Genomic DNA, 12,122 nt, shown 5'->3' with positions numbered 1-12,122 from the left:
CCAGTGGTCACTAATGGGCTAGAGCAGTGCTCTTCAACCGGTGTGCACGGTGCACCCTACCAAAATATGCCAGGGGTGCACCACAGAAATAAAAAAGAATAGAACGCGCATCTCCAATGTCGGCAAAGGAGAGAGGTGATACACTCTCTCTCTTTCGCGGGTCGTTCCCGTTTACTATTGTAGTCAATGGAGTCGATGACGTTTTATGTAGTTTTTCTTCGTTTTTTGACTTAATTTAAAGTTATAGTGTAAAACAACTATTTTCTAATATACATATATTTCTTACAAATCGTTTGTTTAAAATTTTTAACTAATTTTTTTAAATAATTAAATTTCCTAAACAAGTGGTAAACTGTAAGCGTTACCCTACTAAATAACTAAACTGGCCTAATAAACTTGAATAGTTGGTATAGTTTTTAAAATAAACAGGTAAAACCTTCCAAAAATACTATGCGCCTATCTTTTACAATGGAGACGAAGGAAAATGGGGACGGAGTTGGCGGTCACGTGAATAGAAAAAAGAATATATCACGGTTTTGGGCAATTGCGCGTTCTACTCTTTTTTATTTCTGTGGGGTGCACCAGTACAAAAGTGTATACAAGGGTGCATCACAAACTTCAAAAATTTTCAGCAATAATACTCAGTTTTGAACATTTTTAACAAATTTAGCCATTTTTCTACAGTTTTTTTTTTTATATGAATTCTATATCTTGCATCACAGAGAATTGCGAAACGTCATTAGTTTTACGTTAAAGCAATCAGGGGTGCATGAGTTCGACGCAACAACTTTAGGGGTTCACCAACTCATAAAAGGTTGAAGAGCACTGGGCTAGAGTAAAGATTGTTCGTGTGGAAAACCGCAAAGGGTTTATGCATAATGAATGGCATTCAGACTCGCTTTTTAGTTCGTGTAATATTACAAAGCATTTTCGTTCATTTTCCTTTGTGTGGTATATAGCGTTTGTTTGAATTAATTCACGAACGAAGTAGAAATGTTTGAATAACAGGGAAATAATCGTGTTGTTTGACTTGCAATGGAAAAATACCTCGATATGATGAGTGTTTAGTATTGTTTTGCATATAGTAAGATGGATTTTTTTATTCTCTTTTCTCAACAGTTTTTTTAAACAATGAACATTTACCGAATTATACAACCATTTAGTCGCGACTCTAAAAGAGCATCAGAAATATAGGTTTTAGGTGCTAACGGTATTATTTTACCCTCCAAGAGAAAGCAAATACCAGATAAAACGACAGTCGTTAAAACACACTAAGTATAAAAACACGTGGAAAGGGCGCGAAAGTTGTATCATCAAAACGCTGTATAATCTGTATCGTTGAAACAATAAAGTAAAAACACATCAGTCTTACTTTACATCTGGAATTCCTCTGCCTAGAAGCACTTTCTCGGCCACATACACAGGTTCTCCATTTAGATTCCATTGTCTTTTATAAACTTGACCAAAACCTCCTCCGCCGATTAAAGTAGCTTTACCGAGCTCTAATTCGTTGATAATAGGTATGCCCACAATGTTTGCAATTCCGCAACCATTCTGGGACGGATGCGAGTGCTGGGAAGTAGAAACAGACGAGTCCATGCTTAATTTACTTATAGAACTACATGCTTCCCTGCGTATAAGTAAAATTCTAGTATCGTAGGGTGGGGCAAGATGGGACACCTTTCATTCTATTTTCTTGTCCCATTTGGTAGTAAACAAAGAACATTTAAATATTTATAAAACCGTATCCTCACGACCACCATAGACCGTTGTTAATTGTTTAAAACACGATCAGGATATTTGAATGTTATGTGCTAAAGGTGCCCTGTCTTCTTCACCCCTATACTATATAACGAATCTTTATTCATTCGTCAATTAACACACAATAATATAAACTAAAACACACACTTAGACAGCATAACATATTAGAAGTGGAACTGAAACACTAAACGGCCAACTACAGAACTACCTGCTGCACGATCTAAACAGCACACGCGAAATAAACCTAATACAAGAAATGCGTTAACACGCGCGGCGCCGAAAGCACGGAACTAATTATTAGGCGAGTGCTGAAACAAAGGAATGTGAGAACAGAACTAGGGACCGAAACAAAGAACTGCCAGAGTAACAAAACAGAGAATAAATAATACGAATATGCAACCACGTATAGGAGCGGCCGGGGGCTCCTATATCTTAAAACGCCATTGGATTTAGGTACTGTATCTCATCCTACCCCACTGTACTATATACAAATTTTGGAGTCTGACCGCCCACACAATGCGTTACTAATACCGACAACCCGTGCGAGAACTATGACGACGTTGCAAGCAGCAACGCATATCATTTGTATGACCCTCGTCTAAATATACCCTTTGACTGTGTTTGTGTACTATAAGTACTGAATAGGCTGCCGCTGTAGTAAGTTCTGAATAGGCAGCAGCTATGTAGTTTTGGTTGATAGAACGCCAGCCTATATAAACCATGGAGCCTCAAGTAACGCAGCAACGAATCGATATTATCACATGTATAGACTTATAAAAGCTATTACGACTTCTAACATACGTGGTAACTCGTAAGCTGGCACAAGATGCATGAAACAGAACGCCCGTGTTATAACGACTGTCGTTTTCTGGCCACACGAGAATAAAGCCGTTTAATTCATTCGTCCATTCATTCATAGTAACGCCTATCTGTTTATTCTTCTTATGGCGTCAATATAGAAGTAAAATACTTCAAGTATTACTACATATTGATAATAAGGGTCAACTACAGTTCTACTACAATGTTTGCTAAAGTTATCTCAACTGTCCAACTCTATACCAACAGGATTCTTATCATATAATCAAACTGCTGCGCTTCACTTCGAAGCTCGGTACATGGAAAAGCAAACAAGCGTGGAACATGGTGGCTTAATAAGAGATGAGAAAAAGGCACATGACGTCACTGCGATGGCTGGCGCGCCGGTGTTTTGTGTAGAGTTTCTAATACAATTGGGACTTTCAACGTAATTTACATTACAACGGGGACGATCAGAATTCAGCTTTTTAGGTCCGCCTACGCAATAGGATTTCCCAGTCTATTTGTTCCTACTCGGGTTTTAGTGAAACGATGCTTAAATTGCGGCACAATAAATGCACGACCAACGCATATCTGGTGATAGTGTAATAACATTGATATTTGGATTATGTATTAGGCACACACGAGCAAAATGAACATGTTTTTATGCTTTTTCCTTGTCTATAAGTATGGGTGTATGTCGCTTAAAAGGTTAAGCAAGTCTTATTGGTTATAACCATAAGACTGTATTATTATGTTTGTTTTCTTACCATATACTAAACACAAATATATAAAATACTGTGCGGGAAGATGGGATACCTTTAGCACATAATATTTAAACATCCTGATCGTGTTTTAAACAATGAACAGCGGTCTGTGGGAGTCGTATGAATGTGGTTTTATAATTCTTTGAATGTTCTTCGTTTACTACCAAACGGGACGAGAAGATAGAATGAAAGACTGTCTTATCTTCCCCCACCCTACTATATGTTAAACATCAGATTTTTGATTTGTTCGAATTTCTTACCAAAAGGTGTAAACATTGATGCATCAAATAACTCATGTCTAAGAAATATTTTTTTCCTACCAGGAAAATGTTATAATTTGTTTAATAAAGGGTAAAATGCAGAGCGGATTCTTTGGTGTTTGCATGGCTATATCTATGAAGTACCGTGACTTGTTGATTACCTAAGAACCACTAGGATTGTTTAATCGTGTTTAAACGGCGCCGTGACAAAGTGGTAAGCGCATCTGCCTGTAATCCAGCAGAGGTAATGGATTCAAGCAAAGTATAGTGTTCTTTGATTAAAGCCTCGTCGTTGCTACCATTGTGGGCGTGTGTGTCCTTGGGCAAAACGCTTAACGACACTTGCTCTAACCCAGTGGTCACTAATGGGTTGTCCAAATTATTAGCCATACATAAAAAATCCGCCAAAATAATCACCCTCAAAGTAACAAACAAGGTAACTAGTAAGCTGGCACGAGGTGTATGAACACCCGTGTTGTAACGACTGTCGTTTTTCGGCCACGCGAGGATCACGGCCCACTAGAGAAACAGCAAAGACGAATAAAACGCGACGAAAACAACGTTAACGAATTTATTATTACAGGCTGCGCTAATTCCCAAAAGTTTTGGTGCGAGTCCTACAAATCGGAATCATAACAAACTATAATTTGCAAATAATTCAGTTTATTAGACAAAAAACGCTACAAATAACACATAGCAAAAAATCTATACAAAAAAACACATACTGTATGTCGGAAACCTATCTGACGAGCAGAACTGATAATAGGCTTTATTCAACTTAAAATGAACGCTTCAATAAAAAACAATAGTAGGACTTACATGGGTAGGAAGATTATGCAAGACAAGAGATCACAGATCTAATGAATGAACACGTTTTAAACTAATTAACATAAGATAGTAGAGTCGGGGAAGATGGGACACCTTTAACACATAATATCCAAATAGCCTGATCGTGTTTTAAACAATTAAAAACGGTCTGTGGAAGTCGTGAAGATACGGTTTTATAATTCATTAAATGTTCTTTGTTTACTACCAAATGTAAAGAGAAAACAAAATGAAAAGGTGTCCCATCTACCCCCACCCTGCTATATTAGTTAACCCTTTTACTACACTGTCGACTGGGCTCGATCAAAAACAAATCTGAAGTAACCAACAAAACGGGTTCTAGTCGCCATTGGTGACTGTAGAGCAGTAGGCAAAATGTATTTATACATGTATTATAACCAATGAAACTTATGACGTATGAGGATTGAGTGATTAGTAAAGAATAACGTTGTCGTCGCTTAAAAACGTTTGTTTTCATAAATTTTGACAAACCGTAATCACGCAGTAATTAGGTAATGTTAGAAGTTAATATTAATCATATGATGTTGAATTAAAAATAATGTTTCAATTACGATTAATGATAATACGGTATAAGAGTAGTGCATTTAATGCGTCCCCACTTAAATGCTAATAGTTTGATTCAGTCGTGAATCGTTGTGTAGATACAACACGCTTGCCGTCGTTTCCCGCCAAACTGCCAGACAGTGTTTCCGCTATGTAAAGTGCATGAGGAAAGTAATCGTTAATTAATCGCTCATCGTGCGGTTTTAAATCTGAAAATTCAGTCTAAAAATTATAAATATATATTACGATTTGATTTCAATCAAGAGATTAAAGAAAAAATGCTAGAATTAAGAATTAGGATAAGTGCGGAAAATAATCACCCTATCAGCAACAACAACAACAACAACAACAAAGCCAAGAACAACTGTTCGACGAAAAAGGATCTATATGACCACTAACGTGTTCAATAACGTGTTCAAAAACACAGGAATGTTAATGACGCGAGTTTAAGTGTAGGCCTACGCGTCGCTCAATAACTAATAGTGTTGCCAAATGCCAGATGATTTAGTTTAACGCGTTGGAAAATATAACTACAGTAAACATTATCAATCAGTAAGGATGAAAACTGCAGTAAAAAATGTCAACATCTTAATATAACAGAGAATTGAGATCATCCAGGAGAGATAAAGATGGCAAAAGCACAACATTTATTTTTAGAAGATTAAATAATTCCTCCATAACCGTATATATTGACGTAGTTGCGGCGACAACAATACCAACAGCAAGAAGAAGAAGAAGGACAGGAGCGGCAAGAACAACTAAAGCAACAGCAGCTGCTGCGGCAGCAATAGCTACTACTGCTGTAATTGCTGCAGTGAGAGCTGCAACTGCAATACCACCCACGATCCAAGTAAAACTAAACCAACCCGGTTGTACCACATAAACTTTTACTTTTTGTTTTACAAACATGCAGTTACATAAATTAATTGCTTGTTTTTGTAATTTTTTCTGGATAACTTTTTTTTCTAATCGGTGTTTTATGTATAATACGAACATGTCATGCACTGCATCCACAAGTTTATCGCTTCCATGTTTTCCTACCTGTGTGTAAAAAGTTACCGCTGTATCTTGTATTTATTAGGATAGACCTGTGTTGGTTAAGCATAAAACCTTGGATTATTGATTAAAAATACCTTGTTCATTGCTTCAAGGTATTCAACTGAAACTTTTGCACAAAACAATTGAATAATCCGCTCTGCTTTTTCCTGTTTAATAAACAAATAGTAGAATTTTAGCTGGTATGAAAATAATATTTCCTAGACATGAATCACATATTGCATCAATGTTTACACAGTTTTGTACAGAATATGATGGCTAAGAAATTCACAAATCAAAAAATCTGATTTTCAACATATTGTGTTTGTCTAGTATTGTAAGAGAACAAACATTACAGTCTGATGGTTATCATATCAGGTTAAGACACTTTTTCCACATCGTAATTAATAGACTCATAAATGGCAGACTTAACTGCTATCACTTTGGGCATATGTGTCCTTGGGCGAGACACTTTACGACAATTGCTCCGACCCAGTGGTCCATAATGGGTTGTCCAAATTATCGGCGATACATATAAAAAAACACCCACAAAGTAACATACATGGTAACTTGAAACAGGCACGAGGTGTATGAACACCCGTGTTATAACGACTGTCGTTATCCGGACACGCGAGAATAAAGTAAGTTACATTCATAAATATTAGTGGTAATGTTTTTACACTGGTTACTTTTATTAAATCATAAAAATAATTTTACCATACCTCATTTTCTTTGTTTACTCCTTTTATATAAACAAAAGTATCTTCAATATCTCTTTCAAGTGCATTTTTATTTTCTGAAAAACTTTTTAAAGCTTCAGTTGAAACGTTATTTCTATTTGCATCAAATGCTTTCAATGCTTGTTGTTTGTTTGTCTCGTGGATTTTGTCAAGTTTATCTTCTTCTACATATTTTTCTTTAAAGTTCTGAAACACACAAACTGTAATTTGAAAATAATGTAATGCAGTATATAAAACTTCACATAAGTTTAAAAAGACTCTGGGTAAATTATTAGATTTACTTTAAATGCATCCTCATACTTTCTTGCCTCCAGTTTGCGTTCTGAAAACAGATGCTGTTTTTCTTTCTCCTGCAAAAGACATATACATTACCAAAAACATTAACCAGAAATTTGCATATCCTGTGCCGTGGCACAGTGGCAATGATGTTATAACAACTGTCGTTGCCTGTCGCAAATATAAAACAGGCTACATTTATTCATTTACTACACTGCAACTAAAATTATTTTTTAATACTTAACTCTGGGTTAGAACAACATAACTTTATCACACATAATGTATAAGTAAACTCAACTTAAATGGACATAAAATAAAATTGAAATATTTAGCACTACATTAGTTGGTTGCCGTGGCAAAGTAGTTAGCGGGGTAATGGGTTCAAGGCTCGCCGCGGGTACCATTATGGGCGTATGTGTCCTTGGGCAAGACACTTAACGGCACTTGCTCCAACCCAAAAATATTCACCCACAAAGTAACATACATGGTAACTTGTAAGCTGGCACAAAGTGTATGAACACCCGTATTATAACGACTGTCGTTTTCCGGCCACGCGAGGATAAAGTAAGTTATATTCATTCATATAAGTCCACCTATTTACAAAGTAATAAAATATTTAATACATTTTTTTGTCGTTTTTCCTCCATAGCTTTTTGCAATATTCCATTTTCATATCCTTGAAAACATTCACTAATCCCATCTTCGAAACATTTTAGTTGTTGTTCTTTACACTTATACCCCTTCCCTATTTCTGAACCATTGAATTTTTCCAAACAACTTCCACGTGCTTGTTGATGTGCTGCCTGTAAATATTCAACCGTTTCTTCCTTCTTACTTTCCTATAAATAAAATTTAACAGTAAATTGGCGTAGGAGAAAATTTACTACTTGTATATATTATTTAACTTTTTGCTTTTTCTTCAGCTTCTGCCTTTGCTGTAATAACATCTTCCAAATGTTGTCCCCCTGCAAACTAAATAATAAGTTAAAATTAATTACCGTTAGGTTGAATCCTTGTTTATAGATATGCCTTTTATAATTAACAGAAATAAAATTTACACAGTTTCCCATTCTAATTTAAACAAAACTGTGTAAACTCAAGTTGGGTTTGTCAGTTATATAAGCTTCCTTACTTAACGATATTAAGGGTTGTGTAAGATTCTTGTACATGAGAATTCTGTTAGTATTACTTTAGGCTCCTATAGCCCAACATGGTACACCTCTTCAATAATCTTTATATAGTTATATAAAATGAAACTTCTCCATCTGGTGATGCCTTTANTTACTGATTGACTTTTCAGGGATAGTAATAATCAGTATTGCCAGGTTATTGAGTGACAAAAAGAATGACAACCAAATCTAAAGCATCCAAGCTATTTAATTATCTTTAAATGTTCATTTAAATTAATAAATTTAAAAAGCCTTTACTTCATACCTTTTCCATTTCCTTAAAATAAACATTCCCAGCAACACCAACTTTATCCATTATTTTGTTTTGTTCCCGTACCTAATAACTATAACTAATTATCGTGCATTTTAATGTTTAAACAAAAGCAATTACCTTACGTGCTTCGTTATCCTGTTTTATAATCGCATAACTACCATTCAATCTTCTCTTTAATTCTTCACATTGCTTTAAACTCTCATCTGGTTCAAACACATCATGTTCCTCGTATTGCTGCATTGCTTTCTGGAAACATTCGTCGTGGAATGTTTTCAATATCTTTGGGTCAATGTACTTTTCCCCCTATAATGAAATTGTTTCAAAGTTTTATAGGGTTCCTGCGACAATATTTGTTGACCTTAAACTGATAATTGCCATTAACTTTTAAAGTGCTCTCTGGCGCTACTACCGTTTATCCATAGAAAGTATATATATATCATGTTTGATGTTGTAGAAAAATGTTGCAAAATCATAGAAATACCTATGTATAGGCTACCGATGGGTCTGGTGCATTGCAGCCAGAGGAAATTTATGAAAAAATGAGGATACTGTATGTTCAGACAAAAAACGCGTTTAAATCGAGTGTTTCCTAATGTAAAGATTTAAATGTCAATATCTTTAAATATATGTTAAATATACTTTTAACTTGGACTTTCCAAAAAGTGTGGGGCGCTATGGATATGAATATCCTATAAAATATTAAATCTTTAGTACTTTCAAAGCTTTTAGGAAAACTCCTGGCTTACCATGGAATTCATTGTTGCAACATATTCCTTTTCAAATTCACCAATTTTCTTATAAAATTCAACAATTTCATTGACCTGAAACATGACTACTTATAGTATATTATGTTCTCTGATACTATAGTTTATGGTGTTCTCTGAAGTAGAACACCAATTTTAGTCTAAAGTTTATACATTATGAGTGAAGAAAAAAGTAACTTATACCAAGTAACCTGACGAAAATAAAAGTTATCACCATGGTAGTATCAAGCTTCTAATCTAGTTACATTATAAAGAAAAATGCATTGTAAAAATGACTTCAAATGTAGACTGCTACACCACTATAGATATGACCCTCTCAAATATGTAAGCAAAAAACTATTAAATAACCATCAAATACTTGTGCTTTTATACCTTTAATAATGTGTGAACTTTGGGTGTTTGATCATTTTTAATCATGTTATCAAGTCCCCCCGCAAGCTGCATAAGAACTTTACCAGTGCAAGCTTTACCATTAAGTTGCTTTACAACCAAACTATCTTGAGAAAATAAACACTTGGCCAAATCATCCACTCCAACAAGAAAGCCTTCATCTATATCTGTATTATTGTGAGATAAAACTATTCATAAAATGGTAATCATAAAAATAAACAATTTGCCATCAATATATATTGAATGAATGTATCTTATTTATCCTCTTGCGTTGGTGCAGGGGCATTCGTTATCTCGGCCCACGGGTGTTCAGTTTCACATAGCTCGTGCCACCTTACGAGTCACCACGTTTGTAACTTATTTACCCTCGCATGGCAAAGCAACAAAATTCGTTCTAACAGTGGTGTTCTTTTTCATACACCTCGTGCCCGCTTACAACTTACCACGATGTAACTTTGAACAGATATGTCAGTTGTTCTTTTCAAAGGTTACCATTCTACACACTCAACAATTCATATTGCAAGTACCTGTAAGTCTAAGTTGAGAAGTGTCACTACCCTTTTGGTTTTTAACTTTATTCCCAGGATCCGGCAGCAAATGGCATTGAACATCAGGGAAACCTTCCTTTATCTTCTTCCGAACATCTTTGTTTTCATCTTGATCCGCTTTCATGACTTCTTCTAAATATTCCATCCCACCTTTGCTGCCACAATCATAATCTGGCATCTGATAGTTCCGAACCAGAAACATAAGAGGCTGGAAAATTATGGAAGGGTATGGGTTCAAGGCTTGTCGCTGATAGCATTGTGGTCACTAATGGGGTGATCCAATTGTCAGCCATACAAAAAATAGTCACAAAAAACTAACATACATGGTAACACATAAGCAGGCACAGGGTATGAAACAGAACACCAGTGTTAAAACGACTGTTGTTGCCCCGCCACACGAGGATTAATACAGGTAACATTCTTTCACTCTTTATATTCATAAACACAGCAAAGACATCCAGTAAGCTTACCGGGAAAAGTGAGGAAGATTTAGAAGCATTGCTGTCTTTGTTCTTTACAGTGGTATTAGCATGTTTTAAAAACAGCTGTAAAATACCATAAGTAAAGTTTATTGGTCATTTTGTATTTAGTATTACTATTAATGTGAATTAAGGTAACGAAACATGAATGAATGAAATTTATTTCGTCTCTTCAGTCACAATAACTAAGAACAAGAGAGTTGACAAAAGCGAAAAGACGGGTATAGTAACGGTAAAACAACAATTATAAACAGTGGTCACACAAAGCGTGTTTTATCTTTATAGTAAATTATTGTTTCAAGCAAATATACAGGAATTCCAATGAAGTAGATGACTTAGGCAAACAATAAACCATATATTTAATTAAAAACTGACTTCCTTACCCCTAATTGTTGTAAATCACTCTCTCTTATTAATCCTGATGGCAAGTTGTAGATTTGGACCGAACTTATCAAAATGCTCAATGCAAATATTAATGAACATTCTCCTGCACTCATTTTTTTATCAAAAGATCCTTGAGTGTCCATCAAGAACACAGCTATTTCCTTATGACAAAAAATATTTAAATAAAATAACGTTTATTTTTAGTTTTTTTATACCTACACATTTCAAATTTTTTTTATACCTCTCCTTTATCATTCTCCAACATGAAAGGTTTGTTAGTGATATCAATTCCTGTGGTATGACTTTTGGTTCCCGCTCTCCAGTTGAATACTTTAACCAATTCTTCTTTCTTTTTAATCCAGTCTTTCGGCTACAAATGATCATTTGCATTACTTTTTATAATACTCTATTTATTCAAACATTTGACAAAGTACACAAAACAATAGGACGGTATGTGTATAGAAACCTGCCACAACCTCTCATACAACAACACATATTGATGTTGTAGCGGTTGACTGTTCTTTGAGTACAGATATTTAATATTATAGTTTTCCAAATTTAACAACACACAAAGTTATAACATGGGTGTTTTATTTTATGCACTTTTTTATGTTTATTTATGTAGACGTGATAATTTAGACAACCAATTTGTGATCACTGGGTTGGAGCAATTGCCTTTAAGTGTCTTGCTCAAGGACACATACGCCCACAATGGCAGCAGTGAAGAGCCTTGAACCCATTACCTCCAGGTTAGAGGCATGCATGCTAACCAACTATGTCACGACATTAGACTCTTCAAGTGTTTGTGACTGAATTTCAAATATATTTTACATACATATACTTGTTATATTATATCAGTATATCATAAATGAATTAACCATTACAGGTACAAATTATTGACAAACAAACCTTTCAAAGTTAGGCAATAAAATCCTACAATACTACAAATTGGGGCAATATGGGACAAAAATTAAAAAGTTTATTATTGTCGAATATTACTGTACAATTTAGTTTTCGCTTATGGACCACGGNCTACTAGAGATATATCTCTAGTAGGCCGTGTATGGACCAATGGGGACGTGTCAAACAAG

General features: G+C 35.0%; 2 protein-coding genes across 11 annotated transcripts in view; both read right to left on the bottom strand.

The window, feature by feature from the left end:
- LOC100176290 overlaps positions 1-1,664 on the bottom strand; it is a 16,746-nt gene extending 15,082 nt beyond the window's left edge. For 2 of the 4 annotated variants that reach the window (XM_009863767.3, XM_018814993.2), the window contains exon 1: positions 1,373-1,664. In XM_009863767.3, the coding sequence (XP_009862069.1) occupies positions 1,373-1,599 (227 nt within the window). In that variant the 5' untranslated portion in view covers positions 1,600-1,664. The remainder of the gene's footprint in view (positions 1-1,372) is intronic. The other 2 variants (XM_009860227.3, XM_018814992.2) reach the window with 1 other exon arrangement.
- A 5,064-nt stretch (positions 1,665-6,728) lies between these two features.
- LOC100178610 (atlastin-2-like) overlaps positions 6,729-12,122 on the bottom strand; it is a 6,302-nt gene continuing 908 nt past the window's right edge. The window contains exons 3-13 of one of the 7 annotated variants that reach the window (XR_003396601.1): positions 11,273-11,401; positions 11,031-11,192; positions 10,639-10,713; positions 10,148-10,376; positions 9,603-9,787; positions 9,213-9,287; positions 8,584-8,769; positions 8,458-8,529; positions 7,647-7,995; positions 7,029-7,097; positions 6,729-6,933 (exon numbers count right to left, since the gene is read on the bottom strand). Coding sequence is in view for 2 of the 7 variants with exons in the window: in XM_018814990.2 (XP_018670535.1) it covers positions 7,924-7,995; positions 8,458-8,529; positions 8,584-8,769; positions 9,213-9,287; positions 9,603-9,787; positions 10,148-10,376; positions 10,639-10,713; positions 11,031-11,192; positions 11,273-11,401 (1,185 nt within the window). In the remaining 5 variants the exon portion in view is untranslated. Of the gene's footprint in view, positions 7,098-7,645; positions 7,996-8,457; positions 8,537-8,583; positions 8,770-9,212; positions 9,288-9,602; positions 9,788-10,147; positions 10,377-10,638; positions 10,714-11,030; positions 11,193-11,272; positions 11,402-12,122 lie in introns of those variants that run through there. The other 6 variants (XR_003396603.1, XR_003396602.1, XR_003396600.1 and 3 more) reach the window with 6 other exon arrangements.

The sequence above is a fragment of the Ciona intestinalis genome, unplaced genomic scaffold (genome assembly GCF_000224145.3).
Source record: "Ciona intestinalis unplaced genomic scaffold, KH HT000021.1, whole genome shotgun sequence".
Classification (NCBI taxonomy): Eukaryota; Metazoa; Chordata; class Ascidiacea; order Phlebobranchia; family Cionidae; genus Ciona; species Ciona intestinalis.
The sequence above is the reverse complement of the archived record's forward strand: the minus strand, read 5'-3'. Positions and strand labels throughout refer to the sequence as shown.